The 13253-nt window shown below is 35.6% G+C and overlaps 1 protein-coding gene across 1 annotated transcript in view; it reads right to left on the bottom strand.

Moving 5' to 3' along the window:
• The window catches only part of CCDC91 (coiled-coil domain containing 91), a 127414-nt gene that overhangs the window by 73114 nt on the left and 41047 nt on the right, over window positions 1-13253 (bottom strand). The window contains exon 6 of the mRNA XM_059816607.1: window positions 12161-12238. Within this exon, the coding sequence (XP_059672590.1) occupies window positions 12161-12238 (78 nt within the window). The remainder of the gene's footprint in view (window positions 1-12160; window positions 12239-13253) is intronic.

The raw sequence follows: 13253 nt of genomic DNA, 5'->3' as shown, positions 1-13253 counted from the left end.
TTAAATGGTATAAAGAACTTTCAGTTTTCAAGGAAATAATTATTATTCATTGGATGGCTTACAGAGGTTGTTAAATTTTAAAATGTATTTTGTTATTATTATTTGCTTTAGAAAATACACAAAATTGCACAACCAGAAACAAAAGCCTTCCTTTTCTATCATACACACTACTAATATAGTTTAAATAGTACCACAGAATTGATCCTGTATTTGACTATTCCATTGGTTGGCCAAGTAAGGAGACTGAGAGAAAAATCCCCCTATGTGGCACAGTACTTCAGAGATAGCTTCCAAGTTATGCCATTAAAAAAAAAAGCTCCAAAAACCTTCATTTTCTACAGCGAGGTCCAGCAGATCAGCCAGTCAAACAGGCCTTTAAAATACAGCATAAATTATTTATGTCAAGACCCAAATCTTTTCAAGTCACTTAAAAGAAGATGGTGTGTTACATAATACCCTGAAATAGCAATAACTCCTTATTATAAAAATAAGATTTCCCCTTTCAAGAGGAATCTGAAGATTCTCAGAACCTTATGGTTTTAAGATATTCAAAACAGAATGCTGAGCTCTAATTTATTTTAAAGTGTAGAATGATTTTATTCTCATGAGAAAATTTTTATGCTCAGGACTGCTCATAATTGTCAGTGTTGTTAGACAAGGCACTTCTATAAAACAAAGTCTATTCTTCTGAAGCATGAACAGAAAAGTGTCATAGAGAATTGGCATGACTAAACAAATGAATCTTGCCATTTAGATTAAGACTTTCATTATTCTTCACTTATCATTGAAATCATGTCTTGTATTTAATAAATTATCAGAAATAAGACATTTTTTAAAAGAAAATAAAAGCCAAATTTGACAATTTCCTTTAATTGTGATCTAACATGCAGTTGTTGCCTAGGACACTACTATGTCCATTGCATATATCCTACATCTGCCTGGCTCCAGCTGACTATAAAAAGTAAATATGAACATAAAGATGTCATAAAACAATGTCTTTCCAAGACTGTAAAAAAAGAAAAAGAAAAGAAAAAATAAAACAGAGTTAAAAAATGAGGTCATTTTCTTCTTTGTCTGATCACAACCATGATTTAAGGTTTCTTGATAGGGTAAATAAAGCAGAGATGCATAATATCCATCCAAAGCTTTTGCAAATTTCAAGATAATCAACTACTTAAATTACTAATTAAAAAAACAAATTGACTAAACTAAAACATATATTTAGCTATTTGACAATAGGCATCTCTAACTCTTATGGTTACATACTTCCTTCAGTACTATGACACTAAAAGTCTTTTGGCTAATTGCTATTCTGGGCAACCACCTATCACTGCTGAAATACCACCTTCTTCCTTAATTAATTACACAGTTATCCTGGTGGGCTGATGTTCCATAAATCTGTGGCCACTGACCTACTATCAAGCTGGCATTCTTGAAGCAGTCTCCTTTTAATAGCTCACTGAATTATTTCAAGTAAGGTTAGAGCAGAATGTAGCCTATGGCATCTGTTGCATGAAGTCAAAGGGCGTGGGTGCTCTTGGTAATTCATTTCTCCTTCTATGTATTGTGCAATGAACTTCCCTGACACACAGTGGCAAGGGTCATCCTGTACCAACAGCCGGTTTCAGGACTGTGATGGCAAGAGGCATCAATTTTGATGTGGATCTGTTTCTACACCCCGATCACATTTGTTGCTTCAGTCTACACTTGATACAGTCATAGAAGTAGTGGTGGGTTCAGATTTTCAAGAGTTCTTTACTTTTATCAATTAGTCCTTCCTGGCTTTTTTTTTTTTTTCTCCTTCTGCAGCACAAGAGACTTCACAAGCCCTAACTACATCTGCCTTTAACCAAACGTGAGGTTGCCTTTTAGGTCTTTACTAGAGCCAAACAATCATCTTTTTCAGGGAGCTACTAGATCTTCTTTGCCCATTTGTAATTTCCTCGGCTTTCAAAAATCTTCTGCCTCCCAATCGCTTACGTACGTTATTGTATCAGGGAACAGTTTAAAGGACTGTGGTACCTTAGATAAACAACTACGTAAAGCGCTGTGCTTAAAAGTCAAATACAAAGCCATGCGTGAATGTAAGAACGAACTGCAGCCACTATAGTGGCTGCATAACCACAGTTATGATTGTGTACATCATCATCTGAGCTGATACCTTTCCACTAATGAAAGACAAAATTTACAAGGCTTACGTACTAAATAATCAAAGTATATTTAGGTATAATAAAATAAGAACAGTAACAATTTCCCTCTGACTCCTGAAAAGAAAAAAAAATATCACCAAAGCTCCAAGTAATCAGACAAACATTGCCTTTTGACATTTCCTTCTTCCCCATATCTCATATTACCATTTACCATGACTAAACTGGAGGGGGAAAAAAAAAACACTAACAAAGAAAACCAAGAATTAATGTCTACATTGACACTGTTTTACTAGGTTTGGTTCAGTTATTATTAATTTTCAACTTGGCGTAATCTTCTTAGCTAACCAAAGCTAAAATTCAGTCAAGTTTTAAGCCTCAGGCTTTAATCTATAGCTGTTTTGGCTTGTAGATCAGAAAAAGATAGTAGTAGGTAGCACTGAGAAAGTTATTAGGGGAAGAAAACGTGCCAAGTTAACACGTTTACATTTAATACCTCTAAAACCAGAATTACTTCTGAAAATTACACTGACTTAAGGTATTCAGTGGGTTTTATTTGGTCAAGAAAAACCAGGACAAGAATAAAATACCTCATATTTTAACAATTCATCTAGCTCGGTATCCTCAGTTTCAGTATAGGAACTTAAGACGACTCAAAGAACTGACAAGAAACTATCAGAGTCAGATATGGAATGGCAAACCTTTAGGTCCCTTTCCAAAACCTATCAGGCATCAGATGGATTACAGTCTGATGTACAGCTGTATTTTCTTCCTTTCAAAAAAAAAAAGAAAGAAAGAAATTATCATATGCTCCTCTCATCAGGACAAAAATCAGTGGAATTTAACCAAAAAGGAAAATTAGGAGTCTGCATTCTGCCTCAGCCCTGATTTTCCTTTCCCAGAGAATAGGAAAATGGCTCTTGAACCACTACAGATGAAGCCAAATTTTCTAAGTTCTAAATTTTCAAAGATTCATTGATTATAGTTCTTATTCTAATATCTGTATCTCTGGATTCTTGTTAGTAAAGCAGCCTTTACAGTGCAAGAAATAACAAAATAATAGCAGAATTGTAGAATGTGCTAGAACCTTGTAGATCCTTGGGGGCGGAACATGTTCTGGTGTCTGTAAACTATGTGGTTTAGTTGTATGATAAGGTAGTTTAAATGCTAGAATTTATTGGGAGAAGTTCTGTCTTCTACTTGCTATTTCGCCACTTGGAAATAATTCATATTCCCAATGCACGTTATACTCCATCACCAAACTGTCTTATGTTTTCTGTTCATTGTTTCTGGACATATACACATGAACAACTTTGGGGAGGTTTTTAAAGAACAAATTCACATTGTTAATGGGAAAGCTAAGGCGTTACATGCACGCTCACATTTAACAGTAACTATATACAGCATGGCTGCTCCAAAGGAATGCTCCAAATAATAGGACTTGTAGGATGACAATGACAGAAAAGCAACTCGTCTTCTGAAGCTTAAACTATCAGAAACATTCCAAACCATCCAAGAAATCCTGCTTGTTCCCTTCTTTCTCATCGCTCTCCTAACCCAAAAAAGCTATCAGAGAATTGATCCTACTTTTCCGTCACTAATCAAAAAAGCCTGGTGGCTTCTGACAGAACAAAGAGAACAAAATCCCTTAAGAAGTTGTTCTCTAAAGAGTCTTTATATCCATTTTAGTTTTATATATGATGGGTTATAAAAGTCACAGAAAACATTATTTCCTCAAACCATTATCAAAACCTTCACACATTTAAATGACAGTACAAAACATTTTCAAATTAGTTTGCAGAAATATTAAAAGTGAATCCATCTTTATTTTATAAACTGGAATTTTACCAAAACAAAATAAAACTTAAGTAAATTAGTCCGAACCCCTGTTTGAACTCAGATAAAGAGATAACCTTAGCTTTAAGTTTCATACATTAGAATAATTTTGGAAGACCCTGATTTCAAACATGATCCAAACATCATAATAAGAACTTTATCCATAATCACTTTGAGGTGTCCTTAAGGGAATGCACATCTTAATTACTCTATTATATGCTTTAGCAACGGTCAGAGAATTAAGTAGTCCTGGAATGTAATTGAGAGCACACTGCAGGTACTGTGGGAACACTGGAGAACTGCATCACAGCATACAGACTAGAGACTGAAAAACTGTACCGTACCTAAGAAAAGTTTAAAGATCAGAAAATACAAACCATCACACAACTTTATCCTGTATTTCTACAGGTTGTATTACGTATGAAGTACTAGATGCTTTCTAAAATTTGTCCTCATCCTTGGAAAGGTAAAGGTGCAATGATTAAGATTTTGCCAAAACCATAGCACAGACAGTCCAGCCCATTTTTAATAGAAACCTACTTGCCCAGCCCTAGTGCGTACTATCTTAATTCTACTGGCAATAGAAACCACAGCTGCTTGCCCAGAACTGGATTTATTCTATGGCCAAAAGCTAGAATTTATAAGAATCCTTATGGAATTATATAGTCAAAATATAGACTGTTACCCCCAAATTCATCCCAAATTCCCTAACAGTAACAAATTGCCAAGTCTCTTTCTCTCAACTCCCTCTTTTTATAAGAGGGGAAAACTAGTCGGGGGGAAAAAAAAAGGCAAGAACAGAGTTTATTATCCCCTCTCATCTCTTCTGAAAAACAGTATAAAAGCAATTCCAATCCATGCAAAAAACCAGACTTCTCAGACATGTAACATTGTTTGAAAACATCAAACCAACTCACAAGAAACATCAGGATGAAACATGCGTCACATCTACAGACTGCTGCGTTATCTTCTATAATGTCACTCAAAAACGCTGCACCAAAACCCTTAGTCAATCCAAAAGAATATCCTCCCTGGTTTCTTTCCACTGCTCAACCATCATTAACTTGCTTAAGTAACTAAATACAAGCCTTCTTTACTTCAAACATCAAACATCATCTTTACTTCAAAATTGCGGAGTCAGGATGGCCAAAACAAGTCACCTTTAAAAATAAGGTTACCTAGTGAAAAGTAAAGTTACCGTACTACAAACATATGAACTATATTAAATATCAGCATTAATTTCAGCAATAGTATATAAGAATGTCTATGCTTCATAGCGTTAGACAATGATTCACCTAATTCAGCATCCTGCCTCTACTACTTTAAGGGCAAAATATCATTAAGGAATTACTGAATGATAGAGCAGAGGACACAACCAAAATACTTTCCTGACCCTTGGAGAAGCTACATTAACTCAATAAAACGTACTATTTGACTGGTTGTGTTGTAACTCAGTTCTTAGCTAGTACACATACTATAAAAATAAAACTATTTAAAAGATTTCCGAAAATGTCTTTTCCAACAGAATCTAACTTACCCACTTCAGCCCAAGATACTGCATATTTTCATGATCAGGCTATTTTCAGGGGAGCCTCCCTTTAATGAAAATGAAACATGTCCATACAGGTGCTATGGAATAAACGATTTTTTTGTACACGTGAGTATTAACCAAAATGAAAGCAAATAAACTCCTGTTTAGGTCAGAGTCAACTTGCAATGAAGTAGGTTCTAAATGAAATAAAACATTGAGTTGAATTCCCTGAGTTGTTTCCACTCATAGTCATAGTGTGCTACCAAAGCTTTAAACAGAACTTGTGCCGCAAAATTTTACATATCAAGTTAAAAAGTATTTCTTGCGGAAAATTCTTCTCGCAAGTTATTCTTTGCAAAAGGTCAACACATTTTGTGCGCATCGGGGTATGAGGAAGCTTCACGGTTTCCCTAACCGCTGTCCTGTTTACAGGGTGACCTGAAATTTAGTCAGGTGTTTCAAAGATATAACATAAAAGACATTTAAATCAAATACAAGAATAAGGCACCATGGTTTTTGCAAAGAGCTATAACAACTTCCGTTTCGTTTTCAACTGCTTTTGGTATATCAGTAATGACAATAATGTTGATACCGTGACTGACAACTTACAGTTTGAATACTACGCTCAGTTTATCCAGATATCTCAGTTCTCTGGCATGTGAGTTTAAAGGATTTATTTTCCACAAAACACTGTTCTCCCAGACTCCTGCCAGAAACAAACTGCAAACTCACTCTTAATCAAACCTTTCAATTATTATAATATTTAACACCGTATTTCTTGTTCTATCGTCAGAACCACATCTAAAAAGTCATCCTTACTAAAAAGGGAGGGAGAGATATCTTGTAATTCTTACAATTACTTTTAAAATATCAAGATGCTTTAATCAATAATATATTTTTGATAGCCAGACCTTCAGCAGATTGAGACTTGATTGTACCTTGCTTTTATCAGAATTCTGTAGAAAGATTTTTATAGCAGCATCACTGTTGTACATGAGTACTCCTATACTGTAAAAATGACAAGGAATCTCTTCTTTTCTAGCCATCAGCTCTTCATGACAAAAACTATACTGTATTATATTCAAGGCCCACTTGAATTCTAGTGCAACTTACACATGGACAACTATAGAAGTCGGACGTGAAATAGAAGCCCTTGCAACAACTTCTGAATTTATCAATTTATTCATGCGTCAGTTCTTTCTGAGCCAGTATGTCATCTTGGAAACTTAATAAGCTAAGCTGGTGTTTTAAAGAGCTGAAAATTGGCCACATGTCAAGAGTTTTCCCTCCTGACTAGCGATAAACTATGGCTAAAAAAAGATATCCTGATTCTAGATTAACTTCTTTTGTAACGAAATCTTAAATTTTCCTTTGTTTATTAGAGGGTAACCTCTTAGTTCAGAGGTCTATTATTGACACAAAATATTTTTGAAAGACAATCTGATGGCGCCCACATATCCCATACTTTGCAAATCTGTCTGTTCTTACATTCTGGAAAGCTGAAAAAACCCCAACCACCTAACACTGAAAACTGATAGACAAAACTCTCCCTGTAGGAAGGGCTGGAAAGGACTTTGCATCGTGAAACACACATCTGATTCACGCAAGTCGTCTTTTAGAAGACTAATAATTGCATCAAATAATCTACGTAAATAAAGACCAGCAAATAAATACACCTGCCTGTAACCTCATATTCTTTAAAGCTTACATGAAAGGATATTTTATATGGTGAGAAATATAAACAAAACAGATTAAAAATCTTAACTCGTCTATTTACAGAACTATGACAATTTCAGAACAAAAGCTTGATTAAACAAGCAGAGGAAAAATCCTTATGTTGCTTGTGGTAAATATCTTAAAATGTGACACGATCCCACAAGCATCGTTTCCAAGATCTACATTTACTTTTCTTTACCGCAGTTGATTACCAGGGATAAAAGTTTAAAAAAATAATGACATGAAAGACAGAAATTAAACAAAATTAGGTCAACACGAGAAGGGGAAACTTGGCCCACACAGAACACTACGTTCATTTTTGATTTGTTTTCCCATGTTTTTTAACACAAATTTCATAACTGTGTTGTCGATGGTTTATTTGTTGAAAGGAAGATAAGAATGTGAGATGCCTAACAATGGCCAAGGTTTTTGAGGGTTTGTGCTATAAAGTGTCTAATGGTCTCTGTTAATGGCTTTCCCAGCACATTTGGCAAGCTAATATTCCAAAGACAACCGCAATAATTCTAAGGGCTTTGGTGTATTCAGGTCCTTGAAGTTAGATCATTCAGTATTTGACTTCTTGTGTAAGCTCCATTTTCGACACTGTTGCCACATTAAAAAGGACCAGTCAAAACAAAGGTAGGAATTGAGAGGGTTTGGTCTTAAACTTGAATGCCTGGTCTGCCTAGGGATAATATACTAATGAAAGATCAACGTAGAGAAATGTTGTCCCTTTTACAACAAATAATTCCCCAAAATACAGGAGAGTGATTATCAGAAAGCGTAACCCCTTTTCAAGCCTAGAAAGATAAAACAACAACAAGTCTGCTGCATTAAGTCTGCAAGGAGTAATAATTAGCTCTAACTGTAAGAAAAATATGAGCTTTTGGTTACTACCTTGGCAGCCTTGTAGATAGAAGTGAAAAAACAGCAACTCTCTTTTCCTTTGTACGCCAAAAGAAAGGCACTTTCACAAATCTACCAGTAGGAAGCCTTATCTATGCCAGGAATATGGAAAAGGCAAGTAGTCAACTCTTTTCCATTGTTGCTCAACCCAGAGTTTCAATACCTAATTTAGAGGATTTGGGGCTTGAGGGATTCTGGGGATTATTTTCTGGGGCTAATGATGAATGGTTCATATTTTCACACAGCTATTTTCAAATACACAATGTTGGGCATTACATTCACTCATGCTACAACTCTGCTTGGAGTGGCATTACAAAATTATAACTGGCTAGTGTCAGAGAGGATTAGTCATAATTCCAACAGTCATGACTGCAACAGAACCTAATTTGGGCCATGTGCAAGCACTTGGTTGGAATAATCTGCATCAGTCATTTTATTAAAACCCAAGGAATGCAAAATAGGACTATCGTAAGAAAGATTTTCCTTCCTATGCCTTTTAAACAATTCTGTAGACTTGCTTAGGTGAATTTCCACACCCAAGGTAACTTGGGGATTAATTAGATAGTACCTGCAAAATCTACTGAAAATGGAAATTACTTCTGCATATAAATGATATGTAATAGTGTAACATGGTCTTAAATCCTAAAGACGACATATTTCAGCACAAAATTAAGTACGGCTAATCATAAGTGAATTAAGAGTCAATGAATTCCACAATTCTGTATTTCATTACAAGGACTAATCAGATTTACTTTATATTCTTAAAAATATGCTCTATGTAGGGCTCCTTATTTGGTTATCCAGCTACTAACCGCCAACATGTCTGATAAATAAAAATTCCTAAAGATATGAGTAGCTACAAAGTCCCCCAGATGTAAAAAACTACTTTTATAATTACAAAAAACACATCTGACCCATTTACTTAAAAAAAATGTCTTAAGCCTGTTCCATATTGAAATATTAACCATGAATTAATATTGTAAAAGAATCAATGAAATTATTTTCTCAAACAAAACTACAGAAGAGTTTTTGCCTTCACTGAATTCTCTGATGATTCACTGTTATTTTTTTTTAAGTACATGGTAAAGGGTTACTAAAAAGGTATTTAAACTATAAACAAACAACCAAAAAAAGCTTGATTATTTCTTAAACCTAACAAACTTTTTTGATTTTTCCTGCTCCCCTGAAGAATAACTCACTGCAAGTTTCCAGACAAGGTTGGTTGCAGTATTTTACTCGGAGGCTGGCATATCTGATGTTATTTCTCCTCAGAGTACTGTGATCTCATTGACCAAAACATGGCAACTAACCACATGAGGCAACAGGAAGACTTGTATGAAGTATATTCATGCCATGGTTCCCTGGTATTAAAGAATGTCTTTATATAACTTGAATATAAACAGTCTATGAGAAATAATATGCTAAATATAAATATTGCTTAGAATCACAGTATTCAATTAAATCCCTAATCTTTTGTGCCAAATCATAGAAAATTATAAACATAAATCTTCTTTTCCAAAAGGCATATCAGATCTTCCCAGCTGCTGTTGACTGGTAAAATAGTTTTCAAAAATCAATATGGCCCATGAGTATATTCCTCTACCCAACTACACATGAAGAAATTATTCCTTAAAAGGGAAAATATCATCCATGCAAAACCCTCCTTTAGCTCACACAAAGGCATTAAAATGTTGAAAAATTATAGCTAGAAAACACACAGAACTTTCATTCAATACTATAATATTGTTGCATTTCACAATTTGTTTATATTTTCAGAAATAAAAAGGAGGAAACGTAGGTACAGCAATTACCAGTAGCTCACTGGGTTTTTCAAAATGTAAGTTCACACAGAAACAATCAGACATTTTATACACATCTAGCACAAAACAGAAATGAAAAATGCTGATACGCAACATGTTCAGTGGCCAAAGTGGGACAGTCCAAAAAAAATTCCCATTTGAGAATTTCTATTGCAAAGTGGTCCCCAAAGAAGTAAGGAAAAATAAACGCAATAATTCTCCTCCAGAAGTGAAATGAGGGAGGTATGGAGGAATGGGCCATCACCAATGGCCATGCTTAACTTTTCTCAGGAATGGAAACTTTTGAAACTTTTTTCTGGATAGGTTCCCTTTAAACGAAATTAGTATAAGTTGTACTGATGGAGACAGACAAATTTCTACACATAGTCCAATTTCAATATTAGCTAGAACACTACTAAGATTTATTAACAAAATTATTAAAAGGTTTTCTTACTATGAGTTGTTGCAAACGTGTATGATGACGAGAATTACTTTATACTTTTCTGCAGCCTATGACACGGGCTGCCTTCAAGCAGAGGGTCCTAAAAGCATCATCAGGTCCCCTACAGAGCAGTGCTCTCTCCGAATTGGAACCTCGTAGGCCTACCTCCCATGTGAGGAACGGAGTCTACAAGCCCTATAGAACCTATTTATATAAAAAAAAAAAAAGTTTTGCCTAACATTAAGATCCCAAATTTTGCAGCAGACTTGGAGTCTGGCACAGATAGCTCTCCTGGAGCTGCAGATCGTGACACCGTCAGAAAGAAACATACATTGCAAGTAAGTGTTGGGTATTTGCTGAAAACAAACCAACCAACCTGCCTACCCCTCCATACCGAGGTATTGCAGGCTTCTTGCCCAGCAGGTCCTCGACTCAAGCTTTCAGCTTATTACCTGAATCACAAGACCCAACCTCAATTCTATCCTTTTTACTTTGCCAGTTCCATTACAACCCTAACTAATGTTGAGGAATTTTTATAATACCCCTTGAGGCAAATTAAACATGTTTGTACTTAAACATAAAAAGATTTTATGAACAATGGATTGGACAGCTCTACCTCCATAAGCAGCTCTACAAGGAGCCTGCAAAGATGCAACAGGAGACAATTCCTTATATACATGTGCACCAGCACTGATCATGTGAGTATCGGCATGGGGCACCTTAGCCCAGTGTTCAGTTCATCCCCCAGCATCAGCTCTGTTTACCAAAAGTGGCCCCTGAGCGCTCACATTCCAGGACGGATAGCTACAAGACAATTCTGCGACATTTCTTATCTCATTACCAAGGGAAACCTCACTCCCTTACGTGGAGTCCTTCTGCCTCTGACATTCCTGCTTCCAGCAAGTTTAAACCTTTCTGCAGTTGGGTCTTCTTGTCCTCCATGCCAAATCATTCCTTGGTCATGAATGACTGTTGCTGAGCAGTTACAATTTGAATTTCCCCTTCACTAACTACATTGTCAGATTTGTGTTCCCAGCTCACAGTCGCCTACCAGGTCTCGTGTCTCCCTTCTCATTCTCAAAAACAGCCTTCTTTTACATTTCCCATTATCAGGGGGTTTTTTTATCCCTGTCAGATCCTCTTTACCTCTCTAAGTCTAATTAGAATTCTTAGCTTTACCTACTCCTTAGCCTAACTTGATTCAGTTTGTGTCCTCCAGGCATTTCTTACTACAAAGTTTCCATAACAGTACAAAAGACACAGATTTATCCTCCATGGTAACATCCAGTTCTTTCATCTTACCAGCTGAGAGGAACTAGGAACATGGGAGAAGAATTACAGATTCAGCCTTATTTCATCCTTAACTCCTTCTCTTAGTGCTGTGTAGATAAAAACGTGCTGAATTGCTCTGTGAGGCTGTTTTCCTGCAAGTGCAGTTTGTTGAGACTGAGTAGGTCCAAAATGTAGATATGTGATAAATAACCAAACCCAAAGTTTATCACAATTGACTGAGCATCTTTGTTTTGTTCCAGTTTTGTTTCATTACTGAAAATGGCTAACCTACTTTATCTGAAGTTTCCCAAAGTGCAGAGTGAGAAAACATGTCATGCAAAATTTCAGGCCAAACAGCCTAAACTGGAAGCAACAGAAAAGAGAATCTTAAAGTGAAAGAGGTTGAGCAACCAGAACAAGCAGTACTAAAGACGACTGCCTGTAGTGCATACTTATTATACTATTACAATACTATTATTGGGAAATTGTGTTATCTTGGCAATGCATTTACCTTGAATTCTTCAACAATAATACTCAAAGCTTCATGTCCAGCTTTTCTCATGTCTTCTAACTCCTGCTTATGCTTTTCCTGTACAAAAACATGGAAAGATTATATGAAGCATAGACACCTGACATAACCATTTTAATTAGAAGAGTAAAGACCAATTATTTTCCTCATTTTCGGTACCTTTCATGAAAAAATGCACACATCTTTGCTCTTTAGATATTATATATATATGCACAATTCAAGTTGGTCCTCGTATTAAACTTATTTTTCTTTATTTCTTAATTTTACTTTATTAGTGCCCAGATAATTCTAAATGGTTCTCCAATTATTTTTTTTTAAATTTTCTTTGTTCCTCTGATTTTTCTGGTTTCTTGGTATACCTATGGATGGCAGGCCTTCCAAATCACTCTCTTAGTACATGTTATTTACTGCATATTTTAATAAAAATGTTGAAATGGACTAGTGTCAGATTCAGCTTCCTCAGAAGAGCAGACCCTTCTCCTACTCATTACACAGTTCCTTTTTTATCTTTTTTTATTCTTAAGGTTCCCAGGAAAGTGTTCTTGCACAAGATATCCTGAATATTTTTTTCAAATAAAGCTCTACTCCTTACTTTTTATTTTATTCACAGTATTATGTAAAAATAACAGGGACAGGAACATTCTAATGTTTTTGCCTTTACATAAAAACACGCTTGCCTGCAGTTTGCAAGTGTCTGAGTCTGCAACGTGAATGCTCCATTAGATTTTCACCAGCATTTCACGCTTATCAATGAGCAGCACCACTTTTTTAAATCACCAATTAGCAAGAAGATGAAAAACTGTCCCTCCTCCCTCATTCTTTGCTTCAGGGATCTGTTCTTATATCAGCTAGTATGGCAGGTCAGAGGTGATTTAAATCACCTTGGAAAACTGGTGCAGAAAGCAGAAAGACGTTCAACACAAACCTTACCTTGCAGTGATTACAGGGCAAAACCATACACAACTTACACTACGTATTTATTGCTTTTTGGCTGGAATTCAAGTTGAAATTAATTAATACAATTCTGTTTTCTAAGATCTGTATGTTTGAAATAAGCAAAACCTAGCGTCTAACA

This window comes from Gavia stellata, chromosome 4 (genome assembly GCF_030936135.1).
Source record: "Gavia stellata isolate bGavSte3 chromosome 4, bGavSte3.hap2, whole genome shotgun sequence".
Classification (NCBI taxonomy): Eukaryota; Metazoa; Chordata; class Aves; order Gaviiformes; family Gaviidae; genus Gavia; species Gavia stellata.
Note: the sequence above shows the minus strand (reverse complement) of the source record. Positions and strands in the feature narration are given on the sequence as shown.